Genomic DNA, 15365 nt, shown 5'->3' with positions numbered 1-15365 from the left:
AAAAGACATCATATATATATTATCCTATTTTGCATCATTTTATTTTATTGTGTCTTGGAATAGGAGTAAAGAGCATAGCCTTAGAGAGCAGATAGACCTCTATAATATTGGGCAATTTACTGAAGCTTTGTAGGCTTCAGTTTCCTTGTCAGTAAAATGGGGATATAATAATTTCTATCGCATAGTATCATGATGAAGATCAAGTAAGAAAATATGGGTTGACTGTTCACTACATGGTAAATGCTCAATAAATGCTGGCCTTAGTTACTGTTATGATTACTTTTGTTAGATTATAATTTTCTTGAAATTGGAAACTGTATTTCAAGTTCTATTAAGCAAGTAGTTCTTAATGCAAATTTATTACTGTTTATTCATAGCACAGTTGTATTTAGTGACCAGAACTCCCAAAATGAAGCACACTGGAATGAAGATTGTTAGGTTTGATTAGGATTTATTTATGTTACTCTTCTTTATTTACTCCCAAGTTGGTAGGTTGTTTCACTTTTTCCTCCTAATCTGACTTTAAAACATTTTTTTTTTTTTTGGAAAATGTTTATTATTTGCATGTGTCAGATGAGAAAAGCAAAGCTCTGAGAGTTCAAGTAAATGGCCTCAGATCATAAGATGAGTAAGGAGCAGCAGTGAGAATAACAAATAAAACTCAACCATAAACCAGTGAAAAGAACTTTAAGAAGAATGTGACTAAATAGTATGAGATACACAGAGAAATTTTTTTCCTTCAACAAAGAATGAGAAGAGTCAGGAAATCTTTGTGAAGGAGGTGCAATTAATCTGAGAGATAGCCTGTCGATCTATGAACACAGAGAATATTTTTTCTTCCACTCCATCCATTCTCACTTTAGTAATGTATAATCATTTATGTTTATGACATATAAATACAAAGTAGATAAATTGCCGCTAAGTGGAAGATAAAATGGTAAACATGGTAGAAAAGCATTTTATTTGATGATATGTGGAGTACAGCTACATTCACAGGCTTTTGATATATAATGGATCTTATGGAAGAAGACTCATTGTCAGCAGTGAAAATGATAGTACTTATGTCCTTTCACCAAGTTGAGTTACAGGGCTCATAATACAAAACCAGTCCTTGAAATGCATGGTAAATAAGCTGATTCTGGGTACAAATGAACCCTCCACTTCTGAAGGCTTGGTATGGGCTCCGATTTAGGTCTCCAATACAGGTCCAGCGATTTTTGGTCCTCTTTTGGGAAACACACCACTTGGCATGATCCTGGTAAGAACTGAAATAAGACTGTCCAGATATCTTAATTGCTTTGACATTGTAGACATGGTAAGGAAGGGAGCAATTTGAAGGAAGCTCTTGTCTCTTTCGCTGCCAGGTTTCTGTTAGCAAGTGTGTCTTCAAATGTTGAGCCATCCAGGCTGCAAAGATGTCTAGAGTTTATAGGGAAAAAGATAGCAAGGCTAGTATTTGCACTTAGATAAGTCCCTGAAAATATCCTCAGCAATGGAACTCATCATTCACCCCTGATATGTGAATGTCATAAGCACAATAATAACAACATAATTGAGATAGTGGATGGGAGAACATTTTGTAAGTGCTAAAGTGATATGTAAATAAAAGTTATTATCCTTATTACTAAGATGACATTGGTGTTTAAAATGTCCTCTGTTCAACACAAATAAGAGAGTCATATATGTTTTGTTCTGAAAAGATCTTCAGAAAGAATAAAGCTAGAAAAGTAACCTGGGGCCAGCTTCAAGGGATCTTTGCAAATCATGCCAAAATGTTTGGGTTTTCCTGAAATCACTGGGGCTATTTATTTATTTAGAGTGAGTAGAGGGTAGGGGATGGGGGGAGAGAGAAAATCTTAAGCAGACTTTATTCTGAGGCCAGTGCAGGGCTCAATCCCATGACCCTGAGATCATGACCTGAGCTGAAATCAAGAGTCAGACACTTAACCAACTGAGCCACCCAGGCACCCCTCAATGGGGGAGTTTTTAAAGAAGTGTTAATGGAGAATTAACAGAAACTGGTTTATGATCATAAATATCAATCAAGAGGCAATGCAGAGGATGAACTGTGGAAGGTGCATTAGATTGGAGATAGGGAAAACATCAGGTTGTCACAATAACTGTGACAATAAACACAGATGGGACTGTAGCAGTGGCCGAAAGTTTGGAGAAGAAAAGATAAATGTGAGTGTTACTAAGGACCTGGAGCTGATTGAATTTGATGACTTGATAGAGGGGTGAGGAAAAAGGAGGGATCTAGAGTCCCCAGTTGACCATGCAGAATACAAGAAAAAGAGTGGATTTGTGGGGGATAATGAGTTTGGCATGTTGAATTTGATGTGGCTGTGCCACCTCCAAGTAGAAATGTCCCACCCACTTTTGAATACATCTGTCAGTCCAGAGATCTGGGGTGCAGATCTAGTCTTGGGAATCACCTGAAGGCTTGCTGGAAATCACCTAGAGTGAGTAAGTAGAATGAGATAAGGATGAGTAGAGAACCATGTGGCAACTCAGCCACCTAAGTAGTAGGCAGAGGAGGAGGACCTGGCAGAAGAGACTTAGGAGAAGTGGGAAGAAGACCAAGAGACTAGATACTCCCAAAAATCAGGGAGGAGGAGTGTTTCAGGAAGGAAAGGGTTTTCACAGTGCCAGATTCTGCAGAGACTATTTCTGTCCTGTTAATTTTTGGATCTCTATCTGGTGCCTAACACAGAGCTTGGCAAGTGGCAGGCATTCAGTGAATTTTATCTAATATAAAAGGAAGGAAGGAAGCAAGCAAAAAGGGAAGACAATGAGGTCAACTGAGAGAGTCATTGGTGACTGCGGAGAGACTGGTGTCTACAGACAGAGGCTCAAGGCTGCAGTGAAGGAGCATTGATCAAGTGAAGGCTCTGAAGAGCCCTTTAAAAAGAAATCTGGAAGAAAAGAAGAAACAGATATAGGGGATCTAGAACTGAGGGAAGGTTTTGGGGGATGTTTGTGGGCCAAGGAGACAGAGCTTATAGAGTGGGCCTGTGGAAGTAGAAGAGGGAGAACAGATCAAGTGGATGAAATAAGGTATTCTGAGGCTGGGAAGGGTTCCAAGGCACAAGGGATGCACTTCTTCTGTTGGGGTAGAAGAAAACTCGTGAAAAGGGACGGAAACAGATAAGATTATTGAGAGTAGGTATGTTCTTTTTGTTGTTGTTGTTATTAGCTGTTTTTAAAAAGGAAGTATAGCTGACACAAAGTGTTACATTAGTTTCAGGTATAAGGCACAGTGATCTGACAACTCTGTTCTTCATTTTATGTGGACCACAGTGGAGCTACCATCTGTTATTGTACTATGCTATTGTACCATGGACTACATTCCCCAGGAAGGTAGTGACTTATTCATTCATCCCTGTGACTTATTATTCCATACCTGGAAGCCTGTCCCTCCCACTCACTCACACCCATTTGCCCATCCTTCTACCCACTCCCCTCTGGGAGTCATCAGTTTGTCCTATGTATTTATGGGCCCATTTCTGCTTTTATTCAGGAGGGGAGGGGTTTGTTCATTTGTTTTGTTTTTAAATTCCACATATAAGTGAAATCATATGCTTTTAAAATTCCACATATAAGCGAAATCATTATGTCCCTCTGTCTGACTTATTTCACTTAGCATAATACCCTCTAGGTCCATCCATTTTGTCACAGATGGTAAGATCTCATTCCTTTTAATGCCTGAGTAATATTCCATTGTATATCTATACCACATCTTCTTTATTCATTCATCTGTTGATGAACACTTGGGTTTCTTCTATATCTTAGCTACTGTAAATAATGCTGCAATAAACAAAGGGCTGCATATATCTTTCTGACTTGGTGTTTTTGTTTTCTTTGAGTAAATAGTAGTGGAATTATAGAATCATGTGATATTTCTGTTTTTAATTTTTTGAGGAACCTCCATACTGTTTTTTGGTGGGGTTTGTCCTTGAAAGGGTTTCTCCTTGGTGATCTCTGTTCTCTCTATGAAGGAGAAATCAAGGCCAGAAATGAGGCGGCAGAGTCATGTAAAGGACTTGAGGGTAAAGAAGGTTTTAAATAGCTGCTTAGAGAATAGAAAAAGAAGGAGACAGCTGTGTCTTGTGCCCAACAGAGGCTGCAGACTGTGAGTTTTCCCTGGCCCCTGGTTGGATGGTTGTGAGATAGTGTGAGTTATTTTGGTGGTTGGATCAGGAATTTTGCTATTCAAGCAGAGTAGGCAAATGTTTGAACTGATCCAATCTCCCTTTTCCCTCCCTTCTCTTCTACTTCCCTACCCCTGCATAATCAGAGTATTTCCTCTATCTAATCCAGAGTGAGTCCAACAGCAAAGTTACATATGATTGGATCATGACCTTTCATACCATCAAGGAAAGAATCCGACTTTGCAAAATGGAGGAATTTTTGGCCCCGGGCTGACTGAAGTGCGGTGAGGTGCTTGCCGGGGATCTCTGACGAGCTAGAACCGGAGCACAGCTGGGGCATGTGAACGAGCTCCTGGTGAAAGATGGCGGGGATGGAACAGCTATAAATGTTTGGGTTATAGATCAAGAGCTGAGAATCTGAATCAAGAAACAGAAAGAAAAGTTGAGAATTAGGACACAGATGGAAATGCTTGTTGATATTATAGATCTTGCTTTGAGTTAAAAGAACAAAGCAGAACAAAAAACAAAAACAAGAGTATTCCCTTCTTGAAACCAATAGCTTTCAAGTTACTCTCGGTTAAAGTAGTTGACACCTATTGAGTATTTACTTCCTACTTTCCAGGCATTGTCCTATGGGCTTTACATGTTTTTAATTCAATCCTAACAACAACTATATTATTAATTAAGTTCTTTTATCATTATCTTCATTTTATAGATGAATTAATGGAGAATTTATGTTGCATGTACATGTTCATAAAGCTCGTAACTGATGGAGTTGATATTCAAATCCAGGCAGTCTGACATTGGAGGCCATATGGTTCTTTCTCATATATGTACATATGCAAAAGTAGAGAACTCCCGTGAACTGATCATCCAGCTTAAAGAATGGTTAGCTCATCAGCATGTACACCTAATCTCTGTGCTATTCTTCTCTCTAATCATTACTGGAACTCAAGTAGTTAAACTAGGGCTTTGAGTGAGAGCCTCAGTAATCCTTGCCATAAGGTGGAAATTTGATGAAAAACATGTTCTAAACCTCCTATACGTAGAGGTAAATCACTCATTACTACAATTTAGCAGCCTCCTCAGTAAAAAAGAGATTGGTAAAACAGCGTTCCTCCTCTTCCTCCTCCCTCAGCTTAGTTTTCCAAATCCACATCCATAGTTTTCACTTCCAAATCCAAGTATTTTTGGCACTTGAGCTTGGGATCTCAAAGGAAGATCCCATGGCTTGGAGCTGTCAGGTTGGTGGCCTGCAGGTAACATGTAATCTGCACAATTTTTTTAAAAAATAAGATTGAGACCATGCTGTCTTTCCAACTGTCTCCCATCCTCCCATCCCTAGATTTCTAGTTCCTCTTGAAAAATATGGAGCTCTGGTATCATTAGGTCTGCTTTCCTGCAGAGTCACATGGCAGAGATGAGGCTTTGGAGTGGAGACTCAACACTCCAGTTTATCACTGATCCCACTGCCCATGAAGTGTTGCTTGTTTGTTTCACCCATTTTTGTTACCAGCCTGGCCACTGCAGATATTTGAAAGTACTACCCCGATCAATTTCAAGGACATCACTGGCAGATCAGAAAACAAAGGTCTAGTAAGTGAAACAGCTCATGGTCTCACCGTGGCAATGTCAATATTAGAAGCTAGTAGAATCCAGGTGTCAGAGTGTTAATGAATAGAGAAATAGATGAAGTAATACATTTATTAATACATTTCCAAATCCTTTCTTTAACATTACTATCTCTTTTTTAAACATACTCTAGTGTTACCTATTGCTTCATACTGGTTGTACTTAAAAGTTACGCAGATGCCAGTTTGCCCGTGTCTTCTTCCTGTGGGTGGATAATCATAGCCTTCTTCAGGAGTTGGAGGAAACCGGGGAATAGAATGAATCAGCCAGATTCCCTGGACTCTGTTCCACAGCAGTAAGCCTACCAAAAATACAGTTAATACAGATACATTAGAAAAACAAAATCTCCATTGAACAATAGGGTTCAAAGCTGCAACATTTAAGCCCATTTATATTTCAGGCCAGTGTTTGATTCCATTAATGACCACAAAGATTTCTGCTTGTTTTTCAAAGATTTCAAAACCAATTCAGGCACACATCACCTAGCCGCATTACTGATAAGAAGCCACCAAAGAGGCAGCCAGGGCAGCCACCCTATGAAGAACTAAGAGGAATTTCATGTTGTAACCATAAGGAGAATTTGTTTTGGCAGAATGCAAATGTACTTAATTGGAATTTGACCTTGTTAAACCATATAGTCACCTGGCAAGCTTCAGATAATGAGTCTCTGTACTGCTAAGCAGCTAAGCTATTTTCAAAAGCTGGCTAAAGAGGAGGAGAAAAATATCAAACAGAGAAATGTACCTGTAGTAATTTGTTGTAAGAAACCAATGCACCTTTAACTGTAGAAGACTAGTCAATTCCACAAGTCCAGAAACAAGAGGCAAAGAGAATTAAAAGAGAAGCCATGCCAAAATGTCCCAGGTAATTGTGTTTAGTGAAGATTTGTGGAGCAAAATAACGTGAAAACCAGAAAGGAAGGAAACAGAAAGATTTTCATCATCTTGTGACATGGCAAAATGAATCCTATCCAACAGGCATCTGTGACGATTTCTGTGTTTATAAATAAACTGGGATAGTTTTGGTATGCTGACTAGACTTTCCAGTTTGCATATGACCATGTAAATACAAAGCTATTCATGTTTGTCTTATTGTTAGAATGGAAATCAAGTGCCTGTCTGTTATTTCTTTTGCAAAGAACACACTTTAAGAAAGAACACTATTGGTTTCTCAGTGGATATGGAATCATTCCCTGTGTACAGGTGGAAAATGTATGTCCAAAGTCCTTTTGCCTAACATACCTGGATGACCTTCAGAAGCTTCCTTCTGCCCAGATGAGTGAGCTGTTTGCCTGAAATCCTCAGCCCCCGGTACCCATGCCACAGGATGTCAGGCATCTGTTGGCAAAGAGAACACCCCCTCTGGACATGGGGTCCCTTTCCTTTTCCAGTCTGCCCAAATCCTTTTAGCAACTAACAGGGTGGAGTGAGAATGGTGGTTGAGGGTTGTTGGAGGAGAGGTTGGAGAATGTGGTGTATTATAAAAATTGCTGCATTCCATGCTAATAGGACCATCAGGAGGGCATCTTGGCTAAATCAAAAGCTTTCAACACTCATGACATTTGACAGCCATTATAAATTATATTCTTAATCAGAGGTTGCAAAGTAGCAGCCCAGTGGCCAAATCTAGCCTGCAGATACATATTATTATGCTCACAGAGTATTTTTAAGACTTCGAGCTCATTGCCAACATTTAAACACTGGGGGAAATTTCCACAAATACTAATTTTCAACATCTCCTGAAAAATTGCATCCCCTAAAGGCAAGCTGAGTACTATCTGCCCTTTTGACAAAGTATGCACCTTCCAGTTCTTCAGGGACCTGCTAGTTCAGCCCACCTGGCTTGCTGACATCCATTTGCCTGCCCCTGAAAGGAAGTCTGCTTCCCTTCCTCTCTCTCTCTGCCTGCCTCTCTGTCTACTTGTGATCTCTGTCTGTCAAATAAATAAATAAAATCTTAAAAAAAAAAGAAAGAAAAAGAAATAAAATGGAATTTGTGAAAAGGAGATTTCCAAGTCATATGATATGATTATAACCTGTGATATAGAAATAATGCATTTTGATAACTCAAAATAAACCATTAAGAGGAAAAGCTATCTTTTTGGTGTGCAACATAAGAATATTCAAGAGAGAATGTTGAAGAGAATGTTGATTGCCAATAGGAAAGAGAAACAGCTTTTGTCATACCTTTAGTGTGTCCATACTTCCGGCTGTAATTCACAGAGGTAGGGACCCCATCATTGTAGAGTAGATAGGCTGTGTTGTTATTCTGCAGAAACACACTAGGGTTATGACGGTGTCATTCTTACGCTCGTAAATGCTCACAACATTTCTACCAGCCACCCAGACTGCGATACAAAGCTTTCATTAATACACATGAAAAGTCATCCATTCTCCTAATAGGCAGCTTCCCTATCAATATGAATTTTGTGCCACGAAAGACAGGGGAACAGGAAGCCCATTCTCAACCACGCGCGGCTTTGTCTTATGTTCCAGGAACCCTACGCTTCCTGCTGTGTATGTGAGGGCAGTATTCCTATTTCTCTTGGTTGTTTTGGACACGCATTTCTCATTTGGCAACCGGTTTATAATAAAGAAGTACTTAAATATTTGTTCAGGAAATGAAGTAGGAACAACCAGCCAAGGTTTACACCTGGGTTTTTTTCCACTGATATTAGAGGCACAATGTGGAACTGGCTGTCAGGGTCTGGGTTCCTCTGCCTGCATTGTACTTCACCTCTTGGTCAGAGTTTTGTGTTAAATCAGGATTCCTCATTCTCTGCTCCCACTCCTTCCCTGGAGGGGAGGATCTTCCTTCAATCTATTTCTCAGTGTCACTTCACCTTCTCGCCTGATATTTTCCTGCTTAGAAAAAGTGGTGAAATTGAATGTGTGGGGATATTGGATTTCCTCTGGTAAGGCAAAATAAGAGAAAATTTTCTAAACAGTGGGCCAAATCTCTGAGTAAAAATGAAGCTATTACTTTGGTGGTGTTTTTTATGTCATGTTTTGGAAATGTGCTTATATTAGTTCTGTGTGGTTCCATTTCATTGGTGTCATGACATAGTGATTCTTACTGAAGCCAATAATGTTGATATTTTAAAAAATCTTGAAGACATAATTAAAAGCAATAAAGGACAATCCAGTTCCTCAATTTAAAAAGAAAAGCCTCCTCCTTTTCTCTCAGAAAATAAGTCAATAACTGAGTTGCTTACAATTGCTTCATGATTTGATGTAACCTAAAACCTTTTTTTAAATGTACCCTATAGCCTGTGAAGCATTCCTGGCTACTATATTTAGGAATATCCAGGAAAAGAAGTTGTCTTTTTACACTCATTTTCCACAACTGACCTACTGAGCTACTGTTGGCCTTCATATCCTCAGCCGGAGGACTCTGACAGTGATTCAATGAGCTGGTGTTGAATGTGGTCATGAGGCCATTGTGTGCCTTTGGCGTACAATGTGAAGGGGCTCTGAGAAGATTCTGTGAGGAACTTTATCCTTACAATTGATGAAATGTGTTATTCTAATAAGGAGTGTAACGGCTAGCTAAGGTTAAACGGTTTATAGCCCTAGTGAAGAGAGGCTCTCTGACAAAGGGGAAGACTATGGACCGGAGAGTAGGTAGGCCTACGCATGTGTCTCTGGACAGCTTTATATAACCATAGGCTGGGTATTATTTTGACTACCGAATGTTGGACAAGACTAATACAATCTCTGCCCCTAGTTAGCAGGGACTATAGACAGGCAAGTACAAGCAACTCCAGTATAATTTGATAAATGTTATTATAAAGGTGAATGGAAGTTTCTTATTGACAAAGGCAAGAGAAGGGCAACGATGCCCAGTGCAACCAAGATATTGGCCCAGGTCATCTTGGCAATTGAGATTAAAAACCAGTCGGTCTGATCTCGAATTCTGCTTTCTGTTAGAACTCCAGGTTGGCAGGTGGGGGAGTTCTGTCTCACCATCACGTCTGGCACAGAATTCCAGCTTCCAAAGAACACCCCATCTCCCTTGAATGTCACCCACTATTGTTGCTCCTCTTTTGGCTCTATGCCAATCAGACATGGAAATCAGCCCTTTTACTGTCATTTTCTTTCCAGAATCCATCACTTGAGGCCTGCGTGTGAGCAGGTTTTACTGAGGGTACAAAACATGGAATGGTTTTACATCACTGCAAGGACTTGCTCCTGGTCTCCCTCTGTGTTTCTTACACTTTCTAATTCCTAGCTCTCATCTACTCTATTTTATTTGGCAGAGCAGTTTAGCTCTTTTGCCCTCGTGGCTCTGAGGCTAGTGTTGGGCCTCCAGAGCTCATTATTATACTCAGCCAAAGTAAGAACCATCTGTCCCAACTAAGGTGAATGACAGAGGCTCCACCATGTTGCTCTTTCATTTCTCTTCCCAGTGGGGAAGGAAATAGGGAAAGCACTGATTTCCTCACTGATGGGTTATGGCCCCAGCCTCCATCCCCAACCTTGGAAAGCAGAAGAAGCTGCAGGCAGTTTTGACTTTACATAACAACCTATAATTTAAAACAGGGTTGCTGCTGGGATTAAATACTTTTAAAAAGCACCCAGAACAGTGCTTGGTGCACCTTATAAATAAATAAATTCTTATCTTGTAACTTGGCTCTGAAGGCTGGTCTTAATGGCAGGTGAATAAAGTGACTATCAGTACACATAGGGAAGGCTCTCTGCACGTTTTGAGTAAATACTCACATATATATGTATCGTAGTGCTAGGATCTAACATAGTATTATGGGGATTAAATTTATTGACCTATGCAAAGGCCCAGCACGCTATAAGTGCTGAGTCATTTTACACATTGACTTCTCTATAAGTGAGTATTGGGAATGCATACATGCGTGCAACCAAATATTATTGTTTGGTTTTACTTGTCACCCCTGGTTGGAATGCAGTGTCTTGTCACCGAACAGCAGACGGTGCCTGGAACATTGGGAGACTGCCCACAGTGAGCCAGCAGTCTGCTTACCTCTGTCTCTGGCTGGTTAGCTCATTGCCTGATCAAGTCCAGATAGCAGGTTTAATCTGCATTGGGGCAAGTTAGTTCTAGGCCTTGCGCTAGAACCCTAGCTCTCAACCTACTATTTGGAAAATGATAAATTAAAAGGAAGACCAACTGGAAACCGTCATGAGGGCCACCGCCACTCATCCCCACCATAGCATAAGCAATCCATTCCTCAAGGCGTATTGACTGCGGGTCTATGTTGCATTATTATAACAGGAGGGGGCTCCTTTCTATTTCTGTCAGAGGGATAAGCTAGCAAGTCCCGAATGAATTGGCAGGGTTTGGCAGCCAGAAGGCTTCCATATGTAATCAGTTCACACCTTACCCAGTGATACTACTGGATATAGTGCTGAATGTGCCAATAATTTGGCATTGCCATAGAGTCTGACGATATAATCCTTAAGGTCTTAGATTGATTCAGATTCTGTGCCGGCTGACTGCATGTTGCTAAGACTGGGGGTTTGGTGGGTTAGCATTAAAACCTTTGGAAGCTTTAGATTCTATGTTACACATTTTTGTATGAATCAGATGAACGATTAACAGCAGCTTACCTTGGAGGCATAGGCTTCGTATAGCTGTTGTAACGTCCTTCCCAACACACTCTTGGTGGTATTCATGAGCTGCTTACTCCTCTTCCAGCTTCTGGTGGTGGAGTCTAGGTATAGGTACTCTAACCCAGTCTGTCTGCTTTCCTTGTCTTGCCTTTTAGGTAACTTATAAAAGGTAAACCTAACAAAGGAAATAATCACAAATTACTAACATCTGTTGACTGCTCCCCTGGTGTGAAGCACCGAAACATACCATTTTATTTGTGTTTCCTAAGTCCGAGGAAAAGGATTTGCTCCAGCTTTCCACCTCTATTTTCACCCTTGGCTTTGGTCCTTCCCAGAGAAGGAATGAGAATCTCACTGGACATGTCCTGAGACAGTAGCCGGCCTGGCAGGAAGGGTCCCTGTAGGCGAAGCCCATGTATGCATTGTACACGTTGACTGTGGCTGTCTTCTGTTTCCACAGTCCATATGGCTGCCCTGGGGAGAGGTCAAAGCCCAGGGCTAGACAGCAAAGGCCTTGGATGTGTTTTTCTCTTCTGTCCCAAGTGCTTGACATGCTCATGTCTTTGTAGTTGGCTGGCTGGGTCTGAGATTTGGGTCTGGCCTGCAGAGTAGATGGCATCTCCCTTGACCCTCTGGCTTCAGCCACATTCTTCAGCTGTTTATCAGACTGCTGCATTGAGGGTTTGGGGCCAAGACCAGCCAATCAAGTAAGCATTTTGCCTTCTTTACTATTATCTCCTGTTTGTATATCTTCTTCAGGTATCTCACTGGGAGGGGAGGTGGCTGGGTCATGGAGCCCAGGGCTTCTCAATGGGCCTGTGCTCACATTTCAGGCCAGATCATCCTTTGTTGTGTGGGGGGGATGTCCTGGGCATTGCAGCCTCCCTGGCCTCTACCTACTAGATGACATAGTACTCCGCAGCTGTGCCAATCAAAAATGTTTGCAATGTTGAAAGTCCCCTGAGGGCAAAGCCGCCAGGTCTAGCCAAATACTCTCTAATGCAAAAATCCCACAATGCACTGTCAAATACTCACAAGAAAGCAAACATCCTAACGCATTCACTATTGCCACAAGCCAGTACCTCACGCTGCACATAAAAGCTTCACATTCTACACTTGCTTCTATTCATATGCGCATTTTCCCGCCCCGTACATGCCTTCATACTCTCAGGGCTGGGTCCTCACATGTGACCAGGAACATAAGATCGTTCTTTGGTACTGGCCTGATGTTGTTCTGCCCATTGACTCTCACCGTGAGTTGTAACAGCTCGAGGCTGCCTCCCTGTTTGCTCAGGCTCAGAATTCCCTCTGACAGGTATTGCTAAGTAACATGTCCATTCAGCGGTGGCAAAAATATATTTTATGTGTCACTCATGCTGTAGTGGCCCGCCATTGAAGAGCTGGAGATCTGTGTCACGACACACCAGAGGAGAACTCGTGCATTTAAACATTTTTCTTGGGTAACCATTTCCAGTTATATTCTGAAGACTCCTGGATCTCTTTGTAGCCCAGACCTCTATGCTGAGGTCCAGAGAAACCTAAATGCATACATGTTCCAGAGACCTCCAGCTCCATAGTTTTGAAACCAAGTTTATAATATTTTGTCCAACTCTGCTCTTCTCCGCAGCTGGGGAACACATCTGTATGGTCAGAGACACCAACAGTCTGAAAGTCTTTCCTAACTCGGCTCTCTCTCCTATGACCCTCAACCCATTTGTGAATAAGTGTTCTCAGAATGTACCTTCCTCTCTAATTTGACTGCCATTTCTCTAACTTGCGTTGGCATATCATCTCACCCATAATGTGTGAGTCCTATAAGTTCTCCATGACTCTAGACTGGTCTCCATGAAGCTGGTCTTCCCAGTATTGTCAGTGGACTTTCTCAAATATGAACCTGACCACTTCACATCCCTCCAAGGTCTTTAGTAGCTCCCTTGGAGGGTCAAGGGCAGACTCTGCAGCCCAGCACATGAAGCCCTTCTTGAACTGGCCGTTGCCTCTTGCTGAACTTCCCTCCTGCCATCTCTCCATGTTCTGAAGGACCAGCAACACGGAACTGCTTCCACACTCTCTCCATGGCTTTCTACCTTTTTGTCCCTATACCTCCTTACCAGTCCCTCATGGGCCTGAGATGCCCTTGCATCTCCCTGGTTTTTCTGACCAGCTCATCATTGCTCTTAAAACTTAGCTCAAAACAGGGAAGCCTGGGTGGCTCAGTCAGTTAAGTGTCTGCCTTCTGCTCAGGTCATGATCCCAGGGTCCTGGGATTGATTCCCATGGGGACTCCTTGCTCCATGGGGAGCCTGCCTTCCTCTCTCTCCCTCATGAATAAATAAAGTCTTAAACAACAACAACAACTTAGCTCAAAACTACTTCCTCAGAGAAGATTTTTGGGCTGTCTGCTCCCCAGTGGCCCCATTTATGCCCTCACCGCAAAACTGAGCTTCTGGAGGGCAAGAACCATGTTTCATTCATACCTGTGTTTTCAATGGTCAGCACAAGGCCTGGCATAAGCTCAGTAACTGCTTGCTGAGAGACTGAATGAATGTATCTGTGGTCTTTAGCCTGAAGTTTACACAAAGCTTGATGCCAACCACAACGTCAAAACCAAAGACCTTAATGAAAGAGTGAAAAGGTGATCTAAGCTTTAGAAGAATCCATGGCTATAATGTGGTGCTGTGCTTAGTCTCTCTGACACCATGAAGGACGCCAGCGATCCAGCACCCACTCCAACAACTGCCGTGTGCTGCCTAATCAACACCGTCAACCCAGCCATGCTGCGCTCCATCAAGTCCTCTTTCTCCTTCTCAGAAGGACAAGAGCAAGTTCTCAGACAAAAAGTAATCTGCCTTCTTGCCTTTCTCCCTCTCTAAAAGGATGTTGGAAAGTTCCGTTAGGAAAGGCACAATGCCATGAGAGGAAATTGCCAAAGGAGAGAGGTTGTCAGCTCTCTCCCACCTCTGTGGCCCCCAGCCTTGTCCCACTGGGGCCAGCGAATCAGGCTCACGAGGGGCTGCTGAGCTCTTCCTCAGGGGGCAGCCCCCCCACACACTCAGGAGCCTGTTCCTATTTGGATATGTGAGTCATTTACACACTTTAATTTCCTCTTTTTAAAAGGGAGAGGCAGGGTGGAAGATTCCTTTAGGAATTTACAGTGAGTCGCTTTGCCTCAGACCCTCTGGCTTTCTACCTGCATGCCCGAATCCTCCCGTTTCATTTACCTACCAATCCACAGCTTCGCCTTCCTCATTCCTGCATGATATTGTTGTTGCTTCCAGAACCCCAAACAGGCCAAAGAAGAGTAAAGCAAGGGCTGTTCTCAGAAGTCTTGCTGTCATTTTTTTTTTTTTTTTTTTTTAATCTGCCACCTTTACCCTCTGCCACCGTGGGAAACTTGCCCCCGAGACTGAGGGCTCCGAGTCTCAGGTCTGTCCCAGGCTGTGCGGGTGCTGATGTTGGATTGCATTTACCTCTGCCGTTAGCTGTTTGGGCATTTCCAGAACGGAGCGAACCTCACGTCATTGTGTGGTTCGGTCACAACGTGCCAGCGTGACTCCGGAGGCTTTTGTGCTCAATCGTTGCCGGGTTTGCAAAGTCATCAGAAGTTCTGGAGAGAACAAAGGGATAGATAGTTAACTCTTTGGAGTGAACACCATGTGGTAGGAAGTTCAGTAGGCAGGGAAACTCCATCTTGATCAGTAGATGTGGAATTAAATATATGTCATGTTTTTCTTTCCCTCATGATGCTCTAGAAGTGAAAACAAATGCTTGTCATTCACACATTAAGCAGAAATGATTAAACCTTCCATCTTAGTCATAGTTGGGATCTATCACTTCTAACACTCTCGGTCTTAAAGAAACATTTCCTAAAGTCTACTTCAAAGGGTTGCCTCAAAGTCAGAGCAAATTTAATTGTATTTTACCAAAGATGTTTACATATTGTCTCCACCTCTGGTTTTAGCCAATCAATGCGGTGCTTTCATTTCAAGAGGTCTTG

The 15365-nt window shown here is 42.0% G+C and overlaps 1 protein-coding gene across 3 annotated transcripts; it reads right to left on the bottom strand.

The window, feature by feature from the left end:
• Window positions 1-434: 434 nt before the first annotated feature.
• On the bottom strand, window positions 435-15187 carry DNASE2B (deoxyribonuclease 2 beta). 3 transcript variants are annotated; one of them, XM_082688164.1, is made up of 6 exons: window positions 14594-15184; window positions 11366-11543; window positions 7970-8051; window positions 5923-6084; window positions 4371-4568; window positions 435-1419 (listed from the first exon to the last, which is right to left on the bottom strand). In XM_082688164.1, exons 1-6 carry the CDS (start codon window positions 14704-14706, stop codon window positions 1070-1072), a joined length of 1083 nt encoding a protein of 360 aa, XP_082544290.1. In that variant the 5' UTR covers window positions 14707-15184; the 3' UTR covers window positions 435-1069. The 3 variants fall into 3 exon arrangements, with proteins under 3 accessions (XP_082544290.1, XP_082544291.1, XP_082544292.1); XM_082688165.1 differs by lacking the exon at window positions 4371-4568 and having other exon boundaries at window positions 14594-15187; XM_082688166.1 differs by lacking the exons at window positions 7970-8051; window positions 11366-11543; window positions 14594-15184 and having other exon boundaries at window positions 4371-4503; window positions 5923-6013.
• Between the last annotated feature and the right edge of the window lie 178 nt (window positions 15188-15365).

This window comes from Mustela nivalis, assembly GCF_964662115.1.
Source record: "Mustela nivalis genome assembly, chromosome: 10".
NCBI classification, from domain to species: Eukaryota; Metazoa; Chordata; class Mammalia; order Carnivora; family Mustelidae; genus Mustela; species Mustela nivalis.
Note: the sequence above shows the minus strand (reverse complement) of the source record. Positions and strands in the feature narration are given on the sequence as shown.